Source organism: Marmota marmota, unplaced genomic scaffold (genome assembly GCF_001458135.2).
Source record: "Marmota marmota marmota unplaced genomic scaffold, marMar, whole genome shotgun sequence".
Taxonomy (NCBI): domain Eukaryota; kingdom Metazoa; phylum Chordata; class Mammalia; order Rodentia; family Sciuridae; genus Marmota; species Marmota marmota.
In genome coordinates, this window is record NW_026000174.1 from 29,269,732 (window position 1) to 29,295,737 (window position 26,006).

Sequence of the window (26,006 nt, forward strand, 5' to 3'; positions counted from 1 at the left end):
GACAGAAAGTGGATTAAGAGTTGACAAGGGTGGAGTAGGGAATTGGGGAGATAGGGAATGACAGTGGGCACAGGGCTACTATTGAGAGGTGATGAAAATGTTATAAAATTGTGCTGACAGCTGCACAATGCTGTGAATACACAAAATACACTGAGTTGTACACTTAAAAAGGCAAATTTTTCTGGGTGCGGTGGTACACTCCTGCAATCCCAGCAACTAGGGAGGCTGAGGCAGGAGGATCCCCTAATTCAAATCCAGCCTCAGCAACTTAACAAAACCAACCCTAAGCAATTCATTGAAACCCTGTCACTAAACAAAATACAAAAAAGGGCTGGAAATGTGGCTCAGCGGTTAAGCACCCCTGGGTTCAATCCCTGGTACCAAAAAAAAAAAAAAGTGAATTTTGTGGTACGTAGATTATAATATGATAAAACTTTTTTTCATAAAAAGTACAATGGGAAAAGAACTATGCTATATGATCATATGCACAATTACAACCAAGATCGGATAGGACGAGGACCTAAAGGAGATGAAGAGGGGCCTGATGTGGTTAAGGGGTTGTGGCCATCTTCTAATGGGGATGTGTAAACTTCAGATGTAGTTCTTTTGTGGTCCTGTAGATTGAGCGAAGGACATCACACATACTTGGCAAGCACTGCACCCCAACCCAGATGTAGTATTCTTTTGATTTTTTAAGTTACAATGGAGGGAAGACAGACTTGGTCCCACTCGAAGGACAAAACGAAAAGCAAGTTTCACACCCCCCATCTCCTCTCAAGGTTCCTGGATGCCCTTCAACGGGAAGAGTTCTCACACTACATGATACTTACCAACCTGCCCAATTCCGCAACTAGATTGTGTGCTCCTAGATACTCCCCCATAGGGTCTGGTACTTAGCAGATTTTCAGTGCACATACATTGAGTGAAAAAAGTAAAATCCTCAGTTAATCTTCATGTAAAATCCTCAGTCAAATACTTTCCAACAGCTATGACAGCAGATGTCCAAAGGCTCCTGTGCCAAGAGGGATCATGCTTCCATTCTCCTTGTCCCAACAGCAAAGTGTACCCTCGGGGCTGACAAGCAAGGAACAAGCTTGGAACTCAGCCCCACACTCAAGTACCATCCTGAAACAGGCAGGCGCACTGCTGCCCTTACAGTATGTAAGTTAACAGGGATGGTCTCCAGAATTGAAGTCCCCAAGCTGAGTGCTTGGAAAAAGTAAAAGGGAAAACATCTCTCCTCTTCCTCCTCCTTAGCTCTCAAGCAAAGCACTCCTGTCAGCCAATTCTCCTATCCCTTTTGCCTTTCTGACATTTCTACATGTAAAAGAGCAGGGAGGAGCAAAGGCCAGACAGTCTCTTTCTCCAAGGGTGATGGAATTTTGCAACTTAACAATGAGGTGTGGGGGAGCTTTGGGGAACAAGGAGGTAGGGTTTTACTTCTATATCCTTATACCCCATGGGTGGAAGGCTGTCAGCACAGGTTTGGACTCCCTGTCCAGGGTCGGGATGGGAACACCTACAGGTAGCCTCACCTATCACGGCTTCTTACCACACTGTTCCCTGGGTATTCTATCCCTTGGTTTCCTTGATGACTAGGCGGCCATGAAGACCTTTACAAATAAAGCTGCCCACTTCACTGAAAAGATTATGAACTTTCTCACAGCCAAACCAAAGTAACAGAGGTGAATTTCCAAGCCATTACTGAGAAGTTGCAGATGGGTTGCAAGCATACCCCCAGTGTTCATGATTTGTCTAAGGCTTTAACAGCCTGCCTGGCCTAGGATTACACCGAAGAGCTTAGCACAGAGCCTGATCAAACAGGGCTATGACTCCTAGGTCACTGAAGCTCTCAGAAAGCCTGAGCAATGCCACGGAACAACATTAAAACAAAGCCATAGGCCACAGGCTTGTCCATCTGCTAGAAACTTAAAGGACTCAATTCTCCAGGTAGTTTGTAACAAGATCTATTTTACTCTGCAGATTTATGTTTTAGAGGGGGAAAAAATGATTCTGAGTCTATTATGTATTTAATCACTATGAAATACAGTAGGAACACAAATACCCAATAATCATATTTAAAAATGTTTAACTTAAGCCTAGAGTGGTGGTATAAGCCTGTAATACCAACTATTTGGGAGACTGAGGCAGGAAGATTACAAGTTCGAGACTAGCCTGAGCATTTGAAAGATTCTGTCTCAAAAAATAAGAAAAGAGGCTGGGGCTGGCGCTCAGCGGTAGGGCGCTCGCCTAGCATGTGTGAGGCACTGGGTTCGATCCTCAGCACCACATAAAAATAAATAAGTAAAATAAAGGTATTGTGCCCAATATAGCTAAAAAAATATATATTAAAAAAAAAGGACTGAGGATATAGCTCAGTGGTAGAGCACCCCTGGATTCAATCCCTAGTAAAACACACACAAACACAGTTTAACTTACCACTAATTATATAAATGTAAATTAAAGCAAGATGTCATTTTTAGCCAACAGACTGGCAAATATTAAAAAGACTGATAACATCAAGCGCTGGCCAGGATACAGCAAACAGACTCAGCATTCTCAGTCACTGTGAATGGGAGAGTAAATTAGTGCAGTCTTTTAGAGGGCAATTTGGCAATATTTATTAACTTTTTTGTATTTAAAAATACTTGTGACTGTGGTGCATGCCTGTAATCCCAGCAGCTCAGGAGGCTGAAGCAGGAGGGGGTTCAAAGCCAGCCTCAGCAAAAGTGAGGCACTAAGCAACTCACTGACACCTTGTCTCTAAATAAAATACAAAATAGGGCTGGGGATGTGGCTCAGTGGTTGAGTGCCCCTGAGTTCAATCCCTGGTACAAAACAAAAAATTTGTTACTGATACATAAAGACATTAAAATTATACATACTAATGAGGTCCATGTAATGTTTTGATACATGTATACATTTTATAAAGTTTATATCAGGGTAAACATATCTGTCTCCTCCAATATTTATTATCCCTTTGTGGTAAAATATGTGAAATATTTTTTTCTTCTTCTTCCTTTTTTTTGAGATGTATATTTGTATTATTGCTACCTATAGTGATATTTGTCAACTTGTGAGATGTGTCTCATTTCAACTTAGCAAGTCTACTCCTAAGAACCTATCTTAGAGAAATGCTTATGAATGAGTCTGAAAAGGCAATTACAAGTATGTTCATGACAGCACAGTTTACGAAAGCAAAATGCTAGAAATCACTTAAATGCCCACCACGAGAGCAATGGCTAAATAAAGTAGGGAATATCCAGGCTATGAAATAGTATGTTGCAATCAAGAACTAATTTACTTTACTTTACTTAGACTCTTGCTGTCCCATACAACTTTCTAAGATTCTGGAAATCTTCTGTAACCTGTGTTATCCACTATGATGGTTTCTGAGCACGTGGGATGAGTCTGGTATAAATGAAGAATTCATTTTTAATTTTAGTTGTAATTAATTTAGATAGAAATATCATAAACTTGAGAGCATCATTCCTAGAAAGATTTCCACAACATAAAGTTATAACAAAAAGGAAGTCACCAAATGGTATGTGTGAACCTCTTAAAGTAAATCTTTTACTTGCTCCCAAACCCAAATAAATTATATGATTCTATGTAGACACATATGCTTATAAATGCACACAAAATGAGCAGAAAGAGAACACCACAAACTGGCAGCCCTGACTACATGCAGGGAGGGTGAGAGGAGTGGGGTAGAACACAAGAGAGAAGAGATTTTTTTATCATTATGTTTTTGCTTCTCATTGTTTGAATTTTTCTGAAAAATGTATTCATGTATGATTTGTATAATTATAGAAAAATATGAATATAACTATAAAAGCTAAAAAAAATTCCTGCTAAAATCAGCATGGATCATTGAAGTTCAAGGANGGGGGGGAAAAAACATAAGAAAATGTTAGCACAGATGAAGGAAAGTTAGGTTGCGGGGACAACAACAAGAGACAGATAGGTTCTGGGAAACCACATACCCCAGCCTGGAGTCAGAGGCAAAAGTCTCCAGGGAACAGTGGAATCCAGGGAAAAGTCTCAGGACACAACAAACCTAAACTCCTTAGAGTTCACATATTCATTAAATCACCTGAATGTAACTGCCTTTTCAGACTCATTCATAAGCATTTCTCTAAGACAGGTTCCTAGAAGTAGACTTGCTGAGTTGAAATGAGATACATCTCAAAAGTTGACAAATATCACAGTAGGTAGCAATAATACAATATAAATCTCAAAAAAAAAAAAAAGGAAGAAGAAGAAGAAATATTTACCACATGTATTTTACCACAAAGGGATAATAAATATTGAAGGAGACAGACATGCTTACCCTGTTATAAACTTTATAAAATGTATACATGTATCAAAATATTACATGGCACCTCATTAGTATGTATACTTAAGTCTTCAATTAGTATGTATAATGTAGACTCAAGTCATCAATTAGCATCCCAACAAAATTGGCATGATATGGTACAAAAAAAGCCTCTATGAATACTTGCTGAATTCAATAAACAGAATTTATGTCAGAGTCCTGAAAGAAGGAGACAGAGATCTGAAGTTGATTTGGAAAGCAGGTCATTTTCCGTTTTTAAAAATGTAAGGGTGGGTAGAGCTGGGAAGGTCGCTCAGTGGTAGAGTGCTTGCCAGGCATGTGTGAGGCCCTGGGTTCAATCCCCAGCACCACACACACAAGAAAGAAAAGAAAAGAGGAGAGAAGAGAAGAGAAAAGAAAAGAAAAAAAAATTAAGGGTGGGGTAGAAACCTGGTTGGGCACCACAATCTGAGGAGGGCAGCTTGGGGACCCAACCTGGAAGAAGAGAAACCATACTGGGCGTTTCATTGTCTCACCTTTGTTGAGACAGAGGCTACTGTCCATGGGGGTGGCCTGGATTTTAAGGTAAGGAGGCAAGGCTCTAAAGTCACCTTTCCAGGTGAGGCAGGGGCCACAAAGATAGGTATCACCCAGATTGGCCTCCAGAAATGCAAATGAATGCCTGGAGACCAGAGGCACCTCAATGGACTGGTCATATTCTCTCCTCAGGCAGAGGGATGATAGCATCTATCTTCAGGAATCTGAGGCAGGACTCAGGTGGGGCTTCCTGCTCCTGTCTAATCTGTCTAAGGAACTCAAGAAGGAAACACACATCACTCTCACAGCTCCATCTCTGTAAAGTGCTCCAGGTTGGTATTGGTCTACTTCTCCAAAGGATCAGAAGAAAACCCCTTCCAAAACAAACAAGAGTCTGTCTCTGAGAGCAGAGAGGCAGGGGATCTTGGGTGAGGCTTCTCATCATGGCCTAGTTGAAGGAAGGGATCTCTCAAGGGAGAGCTTAAGGGGGTCACTTCACAGGGCTAAGGAAGAGAAAGTTCTGGGGTAGTGACTCAGAGGCAACCATACGTCAGAGGGATGAACAGCCCTTGGTCACCTGGAAAAAAAAGGCTCTTCTGTGTTGCTCCTGCAGGGTCTGCTTCAGCTGCGCCACATCCCTCTCCAACTTCAGGTACTCGTTCCAGGCATTTTCCATCTCCTGTTGGTCAAGGAAATGCTTCTTGTTCCAAATTATCCCTGGCCTCCCAAGTGGCCTCAAGAGCACCTGAGCTCCTGACCTTGAGCTGACCCAGTCAGGGAAAGTGGGAAAGGGACTCAATGGGCCTTCAGCAGGTCTGGTGGGATAGAGACCAGAGTAGGAACAAATGTGCTACTTGACCCTGGCCACCCGCACTCTTCCATTCAGGAACACTTTAATTCCCTTCCCTTGCAGAAGGGCCTGCACCCACATCAGACTCAGAAACTAAAATGTGAAAATTATGAAGGCCTAGAATTAACTGCACACAGATCAGAATACAGCCTACAGGCTGCTCTGAGTAATCTGGGTCCTTGAGTGTCCTCAGTCATCTGGAAGCCCCTGATAGAAAACAATCTAAGGCACAGGTGGAAACAGACTTGTCACCCCTAAAAAAGCTGTTGTAGAGAGGTGGGCTGGAGAAGTTCTTCTATTCCAAGACTTTCCCCTGGCTACCATCTCAACTTCAGCTGAGGAGATGAGAACAGCAGCCCGTGGCCTGCCCGTTCTGAGGGGAAGTGTCTGCCTCCCTCCCCACCCTCCACGCACAGTGGACTCTCTGGACAGCTCAGCTCGGATGTGGACAAGGTCCTCCTGCAGCAGCCTCTGCTGGTAGGAAATCTTCTCCAGGTGCTGGGGCTGGTCTCGGTACTGCTCCATCTGTCTGTGTAACACCTCCAGCACAGATTCTAGCTGGTCCTACACCAGAAAGGGTTGAAGAGCAACAGGATGAGAAAATAGCCCCCAGAGGCCTCTCCATACCAGGAACAAAGAAAGCTGCTGGATCTAACTAAGGCTGAAAACACCAGCTGTGGGCTGAGGGGCAGAGCATCTGATACCAGTTCTGATTCTGTAGAAGGGCCAAAAATTCTAACAGCTCTGTGCTTCTGTTTCCTCATCTATAAAATGGACATAAAGCCACCTAACTCTTTATGGGGTAAAGTATGAAGATAAATGAAAGAGTTGATAGAAAACTCTGGGCCCCTTCCCTAGGGCCTAGATGCCTGGGTCATCACATAGAAGCCAGTGGAGCTCCTCTCCCAGGCTCATCTCTCAGGGCCTCCAGGGAGAGATGGGCCAGAGCAGAATGGAGGAGTGAGGGTATCTAGAACAAATAGGCTGAGAGGAGAAACCCTCAAAGAAGCATCACTTAAAGCAAAGGCACTGTTGTGGATAAAGTAATCATGTTGTTCAATACTAAAATGAGAGTTCAGTCAATGTCTCAGGAAAAACTCAGTGACAAAATGTCCCCCCACCCATCCCAAGATTATGCAAACTGATGCATACTTTGTTCTCCTTGAGGGCTCGTATCTTGTCTTCCAAGTCCTGGAGGATCCTGTCTTGTTCACAGAAGACACTCAGCTTGACCTATAAGCAAAAACAGGTTGGGGAGGGCCTGGGAGAATGAGAACAGGGCATGGCCTGGGGGTAAGAGCAAAAAGCCTCTAGCTACAGAACCATCCAAACCCTTCTGGAAGCTGCCCTCGCCGGGTCTGGGTCAGGAGGCAGCTGAGGGATCAGCCTGTCACTCTGCTCACTCACGTCAATGTCACTCTCCGCGATCTTCATAGGCTTCAGACTTCGATCCTTGAGAAGGTCTCGGCCTGTCATCTGGGAGGTGAACAATTAAAGAAGACTTAACTGTGGTTCTTAGAATCAGAACTCTGGAAGGAAAGTCGGCCCTACAGTGGAGGGGTGTGAAAGTCTGGGCAGTGGCAGGAGAGGGTCATGGCACAAATGGGGCAAAAATTCAAGCAACATCTGCTTGATCTCTATGTCTATTTCATTTTAGGGAAAAACTAAAAACTTTTTGTGATCCTTGTAAATTTCTCAAACTAAAGAAAATGTAGATGTTCAAGTTACACAATCATCAATTTTAAAAGCATATACTTGCCCAAAAGGAGTGTGATAAGTCAGTATGAATCTTGGAAGGTATGCCACTGATAAAATTGAGGTTTGTTACTGAAACAGACACAAGTTATAGAAGTCCATCACCCCCCAGCCTACAGTAGTGGGGTCAACAGGTAAGGAGGAACAAATTCCCTGAGCATTGTCAAGCCTCAGTTTAAGGAAGTCTGAGCAGCCTCCTTCCTTGTGAGTAAGGCCAGCACACCCTAAACTAATTGAGAAAAAGACCTGCCCAAAGAAGAAGGAACCTGGATAGTTGATCCCTGAATAACTGAGGCTAGGTTGTACTTGTAAAGTTACAACCTTCCTCTCTTTCCAGAAGTGTCTGTAGAAAATGAAAAGCTTTTATATGCTGTCTTCAGCCCTGAGCCTTGGAGAGGCTTTGACACCCGCAGTTAGACTCAGGTGCTCAGGAGATGAAACTCTTAAATACTCCATATATTTTCTCAATTAGGTCTCTTTTCAGAAGTGTCCATAGAAAAGTTACAACCTTCCTCATCCTCTCAAGAAAGGAAAACAAAGCCACCCAAATGTAAGGGTAAAAGAGGTTTGACATTTTCCGTCCTTCACTCAACCTGAAGAGTGCAGCATGTTGCCCATTTCTGACTTCCAAGAAGCTGAATCCAACTCTATATCCCATGTTTCCATTTCCTCCCATTTTCTTTCTTGTCAAAAGTTGTAGAGGGGTGCAGGGAGTGGCTTTTTCACAGATGCATTCATGGCCAAGACAAGGTCAGGAATAGCAAGGCCTAATGAACCTCATGTACGGGAGATGATCCCTCTGACATGTTTTACAGTTCTGACTAGGAGAAATGAAGGGCAGGACTAACCATAGATAGGTGGTATATGCACCGTGCAGAGGGTCCCAGCATGAATGCACAGACAGGTGCTGGAGAGAGGGCCTTTGCTTTCTCCCCACTCCACTTGGGAGATCCAGCAAGTGAGTGTGAATTGGGAGCTATATATTAGCTATCCTTCTCCTTAGAGCTCAAGTGTGCCCAAGGGTCCTATGCTACTACTGAGAATGACCAATAAATCCTAAAAGTTAAGGCCAAGGTCAAAAGACTTCTTGCCTTGAGCTGAGAATTGATTCTGGACTGCAGAACTGCTCCCCGCCCCTCTCTCATGATCCCTTTGGTCACACAGTTCTGGGCCAAGACCAGTCTTATTTTTTGCAATATAGTCTTGAACATAAGGCCTGTCACAATGGAAGGCACTAAACAATGCTTAACCAGTTCCACGTAGATCAAAGGGAAACATGTAGGTCAGTGTAAGTTCCTGGAAAGAGAAGAACTCAGCCAAATTTGAGTCCCCAAACTGGCAGATTATGTGCATATATACGCATACATAGTCATAGAACACATGGATACCTACAATAATCCACAAACAGCATGTGTCTCCTAAGATGGGCGAGAAGAAAGGGTATGGAATTAATCCTGGTGAACCACAAACTGCTGGATGTCCTAGGCAGGACTTGGGCTTTGAACTCAGGGAACCCAGGAGAAAATGCAGATGAAAGTGGGTGCGCTCTTCAGAACCCTTTCATCAAAGTGGAGGACAGTGAACTTGTCTATTCTCCAAGGGGGCTGACTCTCACTCATTTCCTAGGTAGAAATCACTTTCAAATTGAGATATGCTTTGGGGATTTTTCCCTCCAGCAAAATTCTTTCCCATATTTCACTGAAGATTTTTACCAAGGATATCTTTTTGGTACTTAAATAACAAGGCAGAGAATCTAATTGAGCAATACCTCATTTATCTAGCACTATCAGGAAAGAAATGAGATATTCTACAAACACACAAAAAAGGCATTTTGAAAAAGCTGAATCTCCTAAATTAAACTTTTTGATAGGAAGCTTTCTAAAAGCATGCCCTTCAATGCCTTCCTAGAATACTGAATATACATTCAACCTTTTTCTCTCTCTCTCTCGGGATATCAGCACTCCCTCTTTTCTAAGAAATATATTTCCATCTTTTTTAATGTGCCACTTATAAGATACTGTGAGTTAGGGATTCAAAGAACTTAAAAGCTCAACAGAGGCAAAGTACTTACATCTCTTCCCTCCCTTCTGACTAGACTTGGTGCCCTTTAGGATGTCTCACCCCACCCCTGACCCCGCTTGTGTCCGTCATGACTGTGATACACAGCACATCAGATTACAATGCTCTGCTTTCTCATCTACTCTCCCCACTGTGTGGTAACCTAAGTAGGGGTGACTGTGGAGACTGGGATGATTTTCTCTGAATCCCCAAAGCACAGCCAGGGCCCAGTACACTAAGAATATTCAGAAAATGTTCACTTATTGAGTTCATGAACTTTTCAAAATAAGGTAGGTTGTTACTATGGAGTAAAGGCCACAGGCTGCAGAGCACGGGCTACCTGATGCCTGTTCACACAGCTCAGAGGCCCTTTAAATGTCTGAAATTAGTTCCATTTCAGAGAGTGGAGGCTACTAAGAAATATTATATCCATATGTAATATATTAAAGCTAAGTTTCCTTTTAAAATTAAAATTATGCTTTGTGATGGCAGTGTTTAAATCCATTTAGACATCAACAATGCAAAACCCCAGTATCTGTCACCAGAAAAAGTGAACATTCATGGTGCTCATCCATTTGAAAGAATCTTTGCACAAGAGGGGAATCAAAGCCCCCCACCAGGCATCTTACCTCTCTTCCACCACATCCCAACACACCTTCTCAGGGCCCAGAATGGCAGGACACACCACCTGCTCCCCAACCTGCAGCCTCCCTTGGAAGGCTGGCCATGTTGTAGTCTGTGGTTATTCTGTGTCAGTCAAAGCGGGTATGGGATGGCTGGTTTTACTCTAGTCCAGCCCCAGATTGTTATCCAAATATCTATACCCTGCCCCCAAGAAGAGGTCAAGGCCAAGGTGGACTCTTGAGGATACCCATACTCTTGAGGATACCAAGGGACCAGTAACTGCTGTTCCCTCCCAAGAAACTCATGCTCAACCCTATCTAGATGAGCCCTCGCCATGGAGGCAGACAAGTGAGAATGGAAACACAACACAAGCTGGAGGCAAGCCAGGCAAGCTCCCCACCCGCTGGCAGCACAAAAGATGGGAGTCACAGAGCACCACAGATGAGCAGCTCAGCCTGGTGCATCAGCCACAATGCTGCAGAGAACTTCATTTAAAGAAAATAAACCGAAATGACTTGCAGGAAGCCTGGGGCGATCAGGAGAGCAACTGGTTAAGCGAGTGATGGAGCCGGCACTGAGCTAGAAGCAATGGAATGGCCCCACTCGGAGACACGGATCAGATCATCTTACGCTTCTCCTGGGCCGACAGCCCCGTGCTGACTTCTTCAGCACTTTGTAAAGCACGTTGATCAAAGGTTCATTATTTTTAATCTGTTCCAAACAAAAAGGCAAATACAACAAAACGTAACAGGTAAGACATCAGACAACACTTGAAGCAGCCAGAACCTGGGGAACTGGAGAAGGGGAACCTTAAGGAGGACATGTGTAGCGCAATTAAAATGAATCCTGGTGATGCTTATTCCCAGCTATGGGACCTTTCTAGACTCCTCTGTGAAATGCAGCACACTAAAGCCCTGGCCAAAGGGATCTTGTACAGGCTGTTTATGTGACAGGACTGCTTCAGAGCCCATATCCTTCCTGGTTCTGCCACAGAAGACAAAGGAGAATTTTGTTTCTTCCTTGCCTCCCTCAGCATGTTCTCTAAGATATCAAATCTGTGTTTAGAGTTGTGCCAATGCATTAACCTCACTGATGCCCAACGTTTTCCAACTTAAGTCCCTTTGGACTTTTCATCTCCACCCTTGGGATGCACCTAAATGATGATGTCTTACACCAAAGGTTCCAAATACTTATAGCTCCTTTTAGGAAACATTGTTCTCTTCCTCTAGGACAGTGGATTTTTTAACCTTGGTTGAAGACTGGAATCACCTGGGGAACTTTTAAAAATACTGATCTCTGAGTCATACCTCAGGAGATCCTGAGGTAATTGGTCTGGAACGGAACCTGAGTGAGCACTAGGTTTTTTGTGTTTTTTTTTCCCCTCCAATGCTGGGAATTGAATCCAGGACCTCATGTGTATGAGGCAAATACTCTATCCCTGAGGTACACCCTCAGTCCAGCATAGGGATTCTTCAAAGCCCTCTGTCAGGAGCTGCTCTGGAAATACATGCCCTTTAGTCCTGAGCAAGAGATACTGAACAATTATTGTGCCCAGCAATAACTTGGGCTTTACCTCCACTCGGGTAATGAGGTGTGGCTCCAGGAGTAGGCGTCACCGGGTGGGGTTGAGTCACACTCACCTGTTCCTTTGTAATCCTACCCCTTTGCCATTTTTGGGATAGAATGTTCCATGGAACTTCCCCTTGTGTGTCCCCTAAATAAGAATAAAGAATTCTAGTGGCTCGCTCTTTCCTCCAACCCTTAAGGTCAGAGAGCCGTCATGGATTTTGAAAAGGTACTTCTGTGTGTTTTTGCATGCTTTCTTTGCCGTTTTCTTAAGTTATTGGAATAGTCAGATTTTGTGAACCCAGCATTAGGCCTCCAGTTAGGATAAATGACAACAGCCCTCCTTGGTGATTCTAATGTGCAGTCAAGACTGAGAACTAACGCTACAAATCAATAATTCTTAACCTTTACAATGCCTCAGAATCACCTAGAGGGCTTATTAACAAACACATTTGCTGGGACCCACCCTGGAGGTTCTCACTGAGCAGGTCTAGGATGGGACCTAAGATTTTTGCATTCCTAACAAATTCCTGGGTATTGCTGCTGGTCTGAAGATCTCTCAACCCTAGCTGCATATAACAAACTCTCTAAGGAATTTTCTTTTATTCTTTTTGCTTTTTTCAAAGAGTAATACCTGAGTATTAAATCACAGTTTCTAAGGAGTAGAACTCAAACATCTATATTCATTTAATGCTCCCTGGCAACTGGATGTGGTGGCACATGCCTGTGAATCCCAGCGGCTAAGGAGGCTGAAGTGGAAGGATCACTAGTTCAAATCCAGCCTCAGCAATGCAGCAAGGCCCTAAGCAACTTAGTGAGACCCTGTCTCTAAATAAAATTTTTTAAAAGGGCTAGGGATGTGGCTCAGTGGTTAAGTGCCCCTGGGTTTAATCTCTGGTACCCGAACAAAACAACAATAATAAAACACCTTCCTGGTAGTTTCAGTTCATGGCCAGGATTAATAATCTCTGCTCTAGAACAACAAAACTCAAACTTCAGTGAGCACAAGAATACATCAGAACTTGATTACTTAATTCTGGTACCAGAGGCTCTAAATCAATAAAGCCCTTCCCTTCAGATCTGTTTTTGGGTTTTTTCTTTTTCTTTCTTTTTTTATTTTATTTTTATTTTTATTTTTTTTGCTTTTATCTTTTCTTTTTCTTTCTTACATGCTGCACCCGATCTGTGTCTTCTAGAATCTGTGAGCTCATGTCTTTCTTTCTTTTTTTTTTTTTTTAATTTTTTTTCTTTCTTTTTTTATTTTAAAGAGATGAGGTTTCACTATCTTGTCCAGGCTGGCCTCAAACTCCTGGGTTCAAGCAATTTTACTGCCTCAGCCTCCCCAGCAGCTGTGATAAGAGCACTCTACCACAGCAGGCTTAGATCTGCATTTTAAAATCAAGCTTCCAGGTGTTCTGGAAGTAGATGATGTCCCAGATAATAACTTAAAAAACTCTGCCCCAGAAGCTGACTTTGGAACCAGACCCTGAACACAGAAGCACTGATTTTAGACTCAAACAGAAAGAGTCCAGAGTCCAAAAGACATGAAGTCATTGGTGGCATGTTCCTCACCAAAGACATAGGCCCCTCTGAAGTTGATCACAACCTTCTGAATCTGCAAAGGCACCTCCTGAGCAGCCACAGACACCCTCCTCCACCTCACCTTCCTGGTCGTCCTTCACAGACACATCAAAACAACTCAAAGCCTGTGCAGTAGAGTACACCTATAGTTCCAGGTACCCTGGAGGCTGAGGCAAGAAGATCACTTAAGTCCAGAAGTTATAGACCAGCCTGGGCAACATATTGAGACCCCTCAAATAAATAAATAACAAACTAAAAATAAATTGAAAATAAACCAATTCAAGCTGTCAATAACAATGGGTCCCCCACACCACCCACTCTTTTAAGCCAGCTAGGGTAGAAGGTTCTGAATAGCAGAACTTACATGCCAGAAATACAAGTCAAAGAAGACAACTCTGGGGTGGCAAAGTATATTGTATATGAAAAAAAGAATGCAGGGGTGAAGTCATTTCCAGCCATGTAGCTTTGCAGAAATTACTTAACTTCTCTGAGACTTGGGTTCCTGGTTAGTAAGACAGAGATAATAGTTTCTATGGCTCAAGGTTGCTGAGAGGATTAAATGACATAAGTGGACACTAAGTCCCCAAACCCTGGGCCAGGCAGGGACAGCTGTCTGTCTGATCAATGTGGAGTCTGTTCACCCTGGCACAACCAAGTAAAATGCTGAGAAGTAAACACTCTCTAAGCACCCAGTAGTATAGAGTGTCTTCTAAGAGCCCCTGGAACATTGCTTCTGGATATAGGAATTGGTATGTTCCCTTTTTTGTTGTTGTTTTGTGATACTGGGGATAGAACCCAGGGCACTCTATTACTAAACCAAATCTCTAACCCTTTTGATTTTTTTTTTTTTTTCCTGGAGAAAGGATCTTGCTAAGTTACCCAGATCATTTAAAAGATGATACCACTACCTCTTGTACAGGGCTACTGTGAGGTTTAAAAATAATTCAGTTGAAGTCAAACGCAGTAACTGGCACACAAAACACCCTCTACTGTTATTAAGCTTCTTTTGGAGTCAGGACATACAGGGACTCCTAGTTCTGCTGTGTTATCCCACGCCTCAATTTCTCCTTCTCTAATCTCTCATAGCTCAAATTTTATGAAACTGAATAAAACAAACTCGAGGTGCAGCTTCACTCCAGGACCACCTCTGAGTGTCTGCTATTACATTCAAACAGGAATTAGGAGACAGGTAATTCCTACAGCCGTTGCTCAGGCACTGTTTGAAGTTGCACTGTGCACCAAGCACAGTTTTGTGTATGCCTGTGCAGCTGCTGAGCCAAGCCTCTCCCATAGGCTCAGTCCATTGTAGAGACTCCATAGGTACTTCTGGACTGACTCCTTGGTCACAGGGTAGGGGCAAGAAGAACCTAGCAGGTAGGTGGCTATAACTGGTTGTCAAAGAGACCAAGGAATGGGGATATGGTACTGCACAGAGCAGAGGGATATGGGGGCTGGTGGACCTCTCTCCATGGGCCTCATGAGAAGGACCTTGCCTGTCCTAACAATGCAGGATGATGAGCTGGTCTGCCACATTCAGACCACACAGTCACATTTGAGCACTCTGAATCCTGAGGTACTACCTTATTTAAGTCACTTAAGCTCTGTGTGATCTGATTGTCATGTAAGCTGAGAAGATGTCCTGATCTTGGGGGCTGGTTGTGTAGCTCAGTGGTAGAAAGCTTACCAAGTATGCTTAAGACCCTGTGGTTCAATCCCTATCACAGCAAAAAGAAAAAGAAAGGAAAGAAGGGAGAGAGGGAGGGAGGGAGAGAGAGCGGGAGGGAGGGAAGGAAGGAAGGAAGGAAGGAAGGAAGGAAGGAAGGAAGATGTTGTGATCTGGAGAGTAATCTCCTACTTTTCCTCATGACCTCAACCAGGTGTGACTTTGTGCTAACCTTCCTTCTTAAGGACCAGGATAAAACCAGGACCCTGCCTCGGCCTCCACTTCATGGCCCTTGCCACTTCACCATACTTGGGGTTTCCTTGGCTCCTGCTGCTCCCTTTCCTTTAATCTCAACCAACTCCAACCCCAGGCTCTTTAATGTTCCACACATCTGCCACCTTCTCCAAAAAGTCTTCCTACAAGTCCACGGTACTTTGCGCAATTTCAGCTGAGAAGGGATCCAAACAGATCTTTATACAGTCATTGTACAAAAGTCTGTTATTTGGAGATTATTTTCTTTTCCCAGACGGCTTAAAAATTTGAGATCAGAAAGGCCCTAATGGTACTTAAGCATGAGACCCTGCCCCCATTTGCTGCCTTGGGGCCTACCATTCATGCCCCTGCTCTGCAAGGCTGGATGGAGACCCTCATGTTAAAACATCTCAAGCCAGGTATGCTTGGGGACCATGGGAGGCACAGCCCCATGGCAGTTGCCTGGGTGTCTCACAAGCTCCTCACCCACCCTTGGTTGATTAAAGGTCACATTCCTTCAGTCTTTTCATGGCTCAGGCCTAAGGAGTGCTGTTCACAGTGGGGGCTTTCAGAGAGCTGTGGGGAGGAACAAAAGCAGCTCTCTTCCAGGCAGAATGCCTCTCCCTTCTACAGGAGCCTTCTCCAGTTCTCTGTGCTGTGCAGGCTGAGTCAATGCCTGGAGCTTTACCACCTACGGGGGGTCTAGCATTCATCTCTAAATGAAGGAGGGAGGTTATTGGTAAGCCCTGAAACCACATAATTCCATGTGCAACTTGCTCCCCCAGCAACAAAACCAAATAATGCACCAAGCCACTTGTGGCTAAAATACATATCAGTGGCACCCCAGGAACCAAACACAAACCCCTGCCCCTACCAGAGGCTCTAAAAAAGTGAATGGTTATTTTTAGGGGGAACTTTGGTTCTGACCAAGGGGAGAAAAGATCAAGATCTTGGGCCTTCATTATGTAAGCCAGATCCCTTATAGCAGAATTCAAAAAAAAAAAAAAAAAAACCTGTGGAGAGCCAGAGTTTGACGCTATAAGAAATGAAATTTTTCTGATTCATATAAGAGATTTCTTCATTTGGGATCCAGATTTGATAAGACTACATGGCCTTTGGCTTTGCGCTCAGCTCCAAGGAAGTGACACTGTCAGAAAGGTGAGTGTCAGAGGAAGGCAGGATCCCTGATACCACTTACCTTTAGATCCAAGTACTCCAAGTCTTTCTTCAGCTGGAGGTAGGTATCATCAGCCTTCACAGGAAACACAGGGAGGGAAAAAAGAAAACCAAACAGTATGAACACCAAGACTTTTCATAACTAGGGGCTTCACAAATGAATCATTTACATTGCACAGCTTTGGAAATGAGGCCACGGCAGACCAACACATCCAGGGCCACGGAGGAAGCACAAATGTCTTGCTATAGCTCACAGAGCTCTTTTGGCACAGTGGAGACTGCAGGTCACTGTGGGCAAAGCCAGCTTGCCCCCCCATCCCACCCCGCAGCATAACATTCTGGTAGAAAGGCTCCTACCAGAGGGCTAGGACAGCAGAGCAGTTGAAGCAGATGCTGGGCCGAATGAGGGGGAGTCTACCTGGAAGAGCACATGCTATACCTGAGCTAGGGTTACATCAGTTTCGATTCTTTTTTTTTTTTTAGCTGTAGATGGACACAATACCTTTATTTAATTTATTTATTTTTATGTGGTGCTGAGGAATGAACCCAGTGCCTCACGTGTGCTAGGAAAGCACTCTACCACTGCGTTCCAACCCTAGCCATCAATTCTTGTCATCAAACCTTTGGACTGGGCCATTTCACATGCATGAAGTAAGATGACCCTGATTGGCATGGATGAATTCCTAGAAGAGTCAGGAAGATGACTTGGGTAATTCAGGAGGTCCCAATATGATGGTGGTTTCCAGAACAATAAGCATTGGCAGCCAGTGGAAGTTTCCTGAAGTCTTGCTCTTTTTACTCAGCATGAAGCCAATGTGGCCATGTCAAGAGCTAGGGGAAGAAGTCCCAGGATCAGACCTATCTGCTTGTGGCATCTCCTATTATCTGTTGAGCTCTTTGGTGTAATTACCAGAAACAGTGAAAATAAGCAAAAGCTTCTTTGATTCCTTAGAACTCATGCTCTCTTGTGAAACCAACAGTGAGACCAAGAGGCTGGGAGAGCTTAAGAATGGTCCAGGTGCCACATTTTTAGAAACTAAGAGAGGGTCTCCCAGTTAAACAAGCCAGGGCTGTGGAAGGTGGGATCATGCACAGCTCTGACATGAAATAATCACATTAGAAGTTCAGGTGGTGCTTTTAAACATGGGAAGAACTGAAGGACCACTGTCTAGGAAGCTTGTGGCTTGCAAGGTCTTATTTATGTTTTTACATTGTCCCCTTTTCCATTCCTACTTCCCCAATCAGCCTAGTCCCTACTACTTTCCACAGGAGTAGAAAAGACAGAGCTGGAGAATGTTATTAAAAATCACCCAAACCACAATTTATGGTTTTTGTATATGTCCCTTTACAATCGTTTTTCATTTTCTTTTCCTTTTTTTTTTTTTTCCTTCAGTACTGGGGATTGAGTCCAGAGCCTTATGTATGCTAGGCAAGTGCTGTACCACTGAGCTATGTCCCCAGACCTTCTTTAAAATTTTATTTTGGACAGGGTCTCATTAAGTTGCCCAGTCTGTCCTTGAACTTGCCATCCTCCTACCTAAGCCTCTCAAGCAGTTGGGGTTACAGGAATGTACCACCACAAAGCTCTTTCTTATATTCATTTTTCTAAATATATTCCTGAGTCTCTTAGTTCTTGCTAAAACAGGACAGGGAAAGAAGGTGACAGTTCCATCACCCTCATCTATCCCATCTACCTCTGTGCAGCCTGGAGGGACCAACCTCAAGAGGCTGAACCTATCCCTACTTGAGGACAACTCAGGGGAGGAATCTGTTTCTTCGAGCTGCTCAAGATGCTTGGGAGAGCAACTCTCTGGACAGTCCTCAAAGAGACTGACTGCAAAGCCCAAAGCCCTGGACACTGTTTAGAACTCTGCGACAGATAGGTTTTACAAGGAATCCTGGATAAGTCCCCTCCCCTTCTGGATCTATTTGCTTTGTGTGTGTGTGATAAAAATTTCATCCCACCTAAGCTCTCCCATGGTACTGCAAAGCTCAACAGGATGAAATGTGAGATGCTTTGCAAGTCAGCAGGGCACTGTCCAGAAAAGAGAAGGCCCCTGTATTCTCCCTCCAGGCTGACCCACATGTGTCTTTCAGCATCCCAAGGAGTGCCCAAGGTGGCAACAAGGCTGACAGCTGGCATAGCCCTTCAGACACAACCACACACCAGCTTCACAGTCACTATGTACGGCTTGCGAAGCCAAGCTTCAGGTTCCTCACACCACATGCAGACCCCTCCCCAATGCCAGAGGGCAGGCTCCACCACTGGTGCAGCATCTGGCGGTGGCACCCAGAAGCAGGCAGGCAAGGAATAAGGGAGACAGCCAGACAGAAAAGACAGACCAGAGCACAGCACAGGGGATCATGGGCCAGCATGTCACACCCCGGCCCTGGGAGAAGCCACCAGCGCTGACCTGGCAGGTGGGAAAGGTCAGGTAGCGCTGCAGTAACTGGCCAACAGCGAAATCTCGCACACTGGCCAACTTGGCCTGGTGCCGCCGCAACCGGGTGAGAAGCAGTGAGAGCTCCTCCAGCTGCAGGTGTGTAGACACATCAGGAAGAAATTAGCCACTGCAGGGGCATGCCACTTTAATTACACTCTTCGCCCCGGTGCCAGGATAGCACTGATGCGACACCACTAAGTAATGATTGCATTAATTTTGTCATTCGACAAATAAAGGCAGTGGTAGCAAAGGGCTACAGGAAGTTGTTTTCTCAGGAAAGCTGCAACCAACAGTGCAACCTCACCCAGACTTGAGGTTGGTTTTAAAAAAACAAAAACAAAAAATAACTTTTGTTTTTTGTGGTGCTGGGGATTGAACCCAGGGCTTTCTGCACGTTGGCAACCATTCTACCACTAAGCTACACTCCCAGCCCCCAGACTCAAACTTTGAAGGAAGAATTAATTAATCATTGTAAAGACCAGGGAAAAAAAGGAGAGGAGCTACTGAGAGAGAGGCAAGTGGCTGGAATATGCTTTTGACAAAATTCTATTCAAAAGAGAAGCCGAGTCCAGCATTCCCTTGGACTTCCCCTTAAGTTCGTCTTTGAAGGGCCAGCTGCATGATGCCAAGCAAGTCACCAGATTCCTTTGAGCCTCAGTTTCTTCATCTCTAAACAGGGGTTAAAGCTGCCTGATAGACTGCATGACTCAGGGAGGAGGAAAACCCCCAGTAGATAAATTCTCACAGGCTGTATCCTATCATTCACCTGGAGGAGGAGATGAGGGGCAGCTTACCGATTTTCCATGTAAACTGGGAGCACTGACAGTGTGGGTCATGTAACCCATCGAGGGCATGGAGCGTCGGTCCACATGAGAAGAGTTCTGCAGGTGGGGAGACAAAAAGTCACAGTGAGGCAAGGAAAGAAGGCCTTGGGCACTCGCTCCCAGGTCAGCCTACCACATGCCACTTCACCTCTTTGAGTTCCAGATTCCTGTCTGTAAAATAGGAATACATATCTTCCTCAAAGGGTACAGCACAGAAAACTGTGAAAGCCCCTTGGAGAGTTAAAAATTATGTTGGGCTATAAATAACTGAACTGACTGAGCACAGACATCTTTTCCTGCCTGCTGAGCAGCAGACTGTGTGACCTGTGCAAGTTATTTTCTCTTCAATGTCTCTGAGTTCTCATCTGTGGAATGGACCCATCACAGCACCTACTTCAAAGGGTTTTGGTAAGAATTAAAATAAAACTTCTAGAACTACACTTGCTTCCAAAAGTACTGCATAAGAGTTAGCTGTTATTATTAGTTCCACTAGCTCAAATCTGTACTCAAGCCAAGTGAGGTTCCTGACACCCAAAGGCCAGACCCCAGGCACATGACAGAGGTTTTCAAGCCTCACCTTGATGGTGTGGCCCCGTGCCTTCTTGGGAGAAGCCCCTAGTGAGATGTCCACACTCCTCCTCTGCTCCGGTGGCTTCACAGTAACCCTCTCTGCTGGCGTGTGTGGCCGCCGAGGTGGGAAGACCCTTGGAGGTCCAGGGGGAGGGATATCAGAGGGAGATGGAGGCACAGAGATGGAGCGGGGCACTTCCAGCATGCTCCTGCTCCGGCCCTGGTCGGAGAACTCCAGGGAGCCAGCACAGATGGGTGCTGTGGGGCTACCATGCCGGAACTGCTGGCGCTGCTGCCACTCATACAGCTGCCACACGGTGCCATCCCGGTGTGCCCGGCGCTCCTCACTGGACATCTTTAGGTGACTGGCTCGATCTTGTGCATATTTGTAGTCACTTGGCAGGTTCCGGGGAGGGGGTGAAGAGCCCCCTGAGGGGTGTCGGGCACTCTTGGGCAGAGTCTGGTAGTTTTCTGGGAAGGACAGGGGTTGGCTAGGACCCTGGCGAGGAAGTGTCTGGTCTGAGGGAAGGCTGAGGAGAAAGGGAAGGACAGGTCAGGCCACCAAGCAAGGGAACAGAGTTCAGTACATCCACAAAACCAGGCATGTTGGGGAGTCCTATAAAAACCCAAAATAATGATAAAGCAGACACCCAGGACTCCAGACTCCAACTACTTTTGTAGAAGACTCCAAAAGTAGTTTTGTCTGGTAGCTCCCTACCATCTGCCCATTTTCCTCTCTTCCAGTGTAGTGTGATTGAATGGCCTGATCCTTCTGTCTTTCTTGCCAGCAGCACACATGGGTGTGCTCATGTCTAGAAAAGGCTTTTTGTACATCTGGGTTCCTGCAATTTTGCCTCTGCCTGGGATCCTAGGACCAAGTTCTGGAGACTCTTAAAGGAAATGGCTACCATAGTTCCTTCCTTTTCCTACTATTCTAGTCTAGATACTGATTAATGATCTCTTCAGATTACTGGAAGACCTTCCTAAATCATTCCTAACCTGAACAGTCACTTGCTCTGATCCAATCACTCCCATACTCCAAACTTCCCCATAGATTTATGAAATCAAATCTAAATTCCTGCACCTGGCCTAAATGCATCTTGCAGCCCTAGTGTTTTCTTACTCCTCCTCCTACCAGGGCTAGGACTCAGCTGGGGCAAGCCAGATGCCTAGGGCTCAAACCTTCTCTGTCAGGCACAGCCCCACACCTGCTTGAGCCTGAAAATGAGCTTCACCCTGGTCCCAGCCCACTGCTGTCCACACCCTATCAACTTCTCACAGGGAAAAAGCAGGTAGTAGCCAAGCTCTACCATTCACTGGCTATGCAACTCTCGGTGTCTTTCTGACTGCTAGGTCTCAGTCTCACTACCTATAGTGTGAGACAGCATTACCTGCCTCAAACAGCTGTTCTGAGGAGTAAATGAGAACCTAAAGGAAAATGGCATTCTCTGACAAGATCTTCCACCAGTGTGCACCACCTTCCCCCCTCTTTATTCTCATAACACTCCTCTTCCCTCCCCAATCTGTATAGGTTCTCCTCCCCCTATTTACCCAAAACTTATTCTCCAGGACAGTGGCCCATGTCTTTCTTATGGGGGCCTTCACAATGCTGTATCCTTCAACTTTCCTCCTTTGTTTAACTTCGTTATCACGCTGTCTATACCGTTTCCAAGGTCCTTTGTGGATGTGACCTTTTCATACTTGCAAGAAGTGTCTTCCCCAGCCAAGATGAAAGTTCTTGAAAGAAAAGAACTGTGTCTCACACTCTGTGGTATATTCCACAGTCTGGGGGAACTCCTGACACACATAACTAGTCCTTCAATAAGCACTTCAAGATCTGGATATGACTTTGAAAACCACTAAGAACTTGGTCATCCTATTTTCTAAGAAGGATGAAAAATTCAGTAAGGGACAAATTATGGAGCTTTATTAAGCCTTAAAGTCTAACCTGTAAGTATGATTGTAAAAAGAGATCAGGTTTGGAATCATGCCTGAGTTCAATACTTGATCCTGTTTTTTTGTTTGTTTGTTTGTTTTTTTGAGAGAGAGAGAATTTTTTTAATATTTATTTTTTAGTTTCGGCGGACACAACATCTTTGTTTTTGTATGTGGTGCTGAGGATCGAACCCGGGCCGCACGATTGCCAGGAGAGCGCGCTACCGCTTGAGCCACATCCCCAGCCCCTGATCCTGTTTTTATCAATTTTATCTAACAGACTTTGGTATAGAACCACCATTTGCCAGACACAGTTCTATGCCAATGCTACTCAAAGTGTGGTCCACAGACCAGCAGCATCAGCACCATCTGGGTACTTGTTAAAAATGTATGTTAGTGAAATAAATCAGGAAAAGAATGATAGATTCTGTATGATCTCACTTACATGTGAAATATTAAAATGTGGAACTCAAAGAAGCAAAGAGTAGAACTGTGGTTTCTAGAGATTGGAAATAGGGGGATAGTGAGGGGGAAATGTTGGTCAAAGGGTACAAAATTTCAGTTAGACAGGAAGAACAAAAATTAGAGTTCTGTGGAATAATGTGGTGACTATAGCACATTTCAAAATTGCTCAAAGCTTAAAGTATTCTCACCACTAAAAACTAATAGAAGAGGTAACATTAATTCACTTAATTTAACCATTCTACAATATACATATATAAAATATTACATGTATCCCACAAATATATATATTATATATAATTAAGACTTTTTAATTAAAAATAAAATTTTAAAGTGCAGATTATCAGTCCCACCACAGACCTACAAATCAGAAGCTCTGGGTCAGAGGCTGGTCACCTCGTTTAACAGCTCCCCCTCCAGGTAATTCTGACTCTCCCTGAAGTTTGAGAAGTGCTCTTCTAATTGTCTTAACCTCAGTTCATTTAATCATTTCTAGTTACCTGAACTCAGGCAATGTCATTTCTGTCCTCTGAATCTCATTTTCCTTAGTATAAAAAGGGGATAATAAGAACCACTTAATAGATTGTTGTGAGGATTAGAAATACGTATCATTCAAATATAGTTGTTTTTCTTTTTAATCCCCTTTAATGGTTACTTTGCAGGTTGCAGAAGAATATTTTAAGATCTCTTCAACCCAGACCTGACCTGTGCACCAAGTGCGTTTGCTTGCCACTAGGTGGCAGGGTTAGCTTTTGATTTCTCAAATTTAGATAGGAATGTTTTCTCTGAGGTAGGCAGCATCTGCCTGCATCTGATGGAGGTGGTGGTGGGGGCAAAAACCACACTGAGGGCTTCCCCTGGGAAGAGCAGGACTTTAGCAGCCATTGTTCATTCTGCCTAAAGAAAATGTTAAGCACACAAAGCATGTCCCAGCTGTGCTCCCACCCTCTACCCTTCTGTCTGGTTCTGCAGCCCACTCTCTGTGCCTTCCTATAGCATCTGGAAGGTCTTAGCCCCTACACCAGGCAGTCCCCCAGACCAGGCCTGTCCTCTTGCATGTGATCTGCTCAGCAGCCCACTCTGGGAGCCTGTCTGCTGTGCCTGGATAATCAGAGGCCCCTACTGGGCAGCGCCCCAGGCCCTGAGCTCATCCTACAGCCTGTACCCTCCATTTACATACTGTCTACCACTTGAGGGTGACCCCAAGATGATAAGTACAATGGTAAGCTCTGACTTTACCAGAGTAAAAGACATGGGAGATAGCCAGAAGATGAGGTAAAGACCCCTAGGAACAGGTGGGAGCTCCCAAAGCAGCTCTGCCCTGACAGCAGATCTATTTGCTGGCCCCCACCCCAGTCTTACTCCCCTCCCAAATGGGATTCAAAGTCTTTTGTCCTCATACCTTGATCTGTAGCTATGGGGTCTCCTCATCCCAAAAGGCACTAAGCAGGATATTCCAATAAACCCACTACAAATGTGTGGGAAATATTTCAAAGTGTGAAACCACTTTTTGTGACCAATTATTTATGTAGCAGAAATTCCTTCCACATCAAATTCAACTTCCACATCAATCATGCAAAACTTCCTACTGTTCCTTATAGCAGTGTTTGAGTCCCCTTCTCAATCTCCATCTCAGCCTTTTTATTTTACAAGTATGCTTTACTTTAAACTATGCAGTGGGGGAGGGAGTATAAGGCTAGAATTTTAAAACAAGCTCTTAGAATGTACTAATACACTAAGCTATGACAGTCTGATTCCTATAAACCATATTGTAAAGCAGTTTAATGATGTGAAATATAATATATACCTCCAAGTACCAAAAGAACAGTTAGAAATAATTCCCTGTGTGGTCTAAAGTCATGAATACAGGATCAGAATGCAATCCAAATACCTTAACGTGCTCAGTCTAATGATAATGAGATTAGCACAGTCTTAATTACACACAAAGCAGAGATATCCATCTTCTATATTTTCCAGTGGAAAATGGTGGAGGTTCCTTATTAAGCAGCCAGATCAACTTATCACACACTGTTAGAAATTACAAATATATCTTTAAAAAAAAAAATCTGGGAATGCAAGATACAGACCTTTCAAGAAACAACTGAAATATCAGTGATCTAAGCAGACTCACTCAGAGATTGACAGCACTTTGTTCCCTGTACTCCGTCTTCGATTACTCTTATTCTCTTTTAAGCCCACTGAGATCTGCTTCCACTGCTAGACTGAAATTCCTTTGTGTGTCAACAATCTCCAAAGCCTGTGAACAATGTTCTCCACAGACCTAATGTCCCCTGCTCCTTAGATAAGAATGGCTCAAATGCCAACCTCACATTCTAAGAAAGTCCAGTGACCTTCCTAGCCACCTCTCCTCTCCTTGTTGACTTACCTTTCAGCTCCCTGATGCTTACCCCTGTTCCCTAATACAGGTCATTTGTAGCAGAGCTTGTGAATTGCCAGAAATAGTTATGCTGTGACATTTCACAATTAATAACTTTAAATTGCCAGTCACTCCTTTTTTGAAAGTCCTTTCACCACAAAAGAGTTCTCAGTGCCATCTCATTGGCTTCTTCCCCTCCTATGACTTTGTTTCCTGACCTACCTTTGAAATTCTCTATTAAGGACAGCAATACAGCTCTGTCCATTTAAAGATACCCAGAAACTCATAGAAAAAAAGACCTGTAGTCATGAGCAAAAGACCAATAGAGACCCTGAAGTTCCAGACTTTTCTTTAGGGGCACCCACCTTGGAAGGTACCACAGTTAGGGAGAAGTCCTCATTCACAGCACCTTGCACCGCTGTCCAAACTCCTTCCTATGGACACTGTCTCCACAGAACACTCCAGTTATCCTCCTTCATCTCCTGCTTCATTCTTTTTTCTTGGGGGGGAGGGTAACCAGGGATTGAACTCAGGAGCATTTGAACACTCCCCACCAAACTCACTTCTCTGGCCTATGCATACACCTGAGCCACATTCCCAGCCTTTTTTTGTATATTTAGAGACAGGTTCTTGCCGAGTTACTTAATTTCTCACTTTTGTTGAGGCTGGCTTTGAATTCACAATCCTCTTGCCTCAGTCTCCCAAGTAGCTGGGATTACATATGTGCGCCACCACACCCAGCTCTCAGTTCCCTTTAAGGAGACTGTTTTTGCCTAGCCGTTGGCCTGGGGATTCCCAGGGTTCTGTCTTTGGCTCTCTGCTATAGCTCACTCTGAGCTAGGAATTCTCATCCCTGTCTGCATGTGAGAATTATCGAGGGAGGAAGGATAGGAAAGCATGTGCTTTTTAAAAATCCTGATGCCGAGGCTGTAACCCAGGCCAATGAAAGCAGATTTCTGGGCATGGAAATGAGGCCTCCATCAGTGTTGAACCTCTCAGGTTAGGCTTGTTTAG

General features: G+C 44.4%; 1 protein-coding gene across 10 annotated transcripts in view; it reads right to left on the minus strand.

Moving 5' to 3' along the window:
- The window catches only part of Plekha7 (pleckstrin homology domain containing A7), a 128,157-nt gene that overhangs the window by 18,532 nt on the left and 83,619 nt on the right, over positions 1-26,006 (minus strand). For 7 of the 10 annotated variants that reach the window (XR_007342349.1, XM_048788421.1, XM_048788422.1 and 4 more), the window contains 9 exons: positions 20,226-20,748; positions 19,619-19,705; positions 18,795-18,914; positions 16,403-16,456; positions 10,773-10,853; positions 7,113-7,181; positions 6,858-6,938; positions 6,120-6,269; positions 5,433-5,534 (listed from right to left, as the gene is read on the minus strand). Coding sequence is in view for 9 of the 10 variants with exons in the window: in XM_048788421.1 (XP_048644378.1) it covers positions 5,433-5,534; positions 6,120-6,269; positions 6,858-6,938; positions 7,113-7,181; positions 10,773-10,853; positions 16,403-16,456; positions 18,795-18,914; positions 19,619-19,705; positions 20,226-20,748 (1,267 nt within the window). In the remaining variant the exon portion in view is untranslated. The remainder of the gene's footprint in view (positions 1-5,432; positions 5,535-6,119; positions 6,270-6,857; positions 6,939-7,112; positions 7,182-10,772; positions 10,854-16,402; positions 16,457-18,794; positions 18,915-19,618; positions 19,706-20,225; positions 20,749-26,006) is intronic. The other 3 variants (XM_048788426.1, XM_048788424.1, XM_015477668.2) reach the window with 3 other exon arrangements.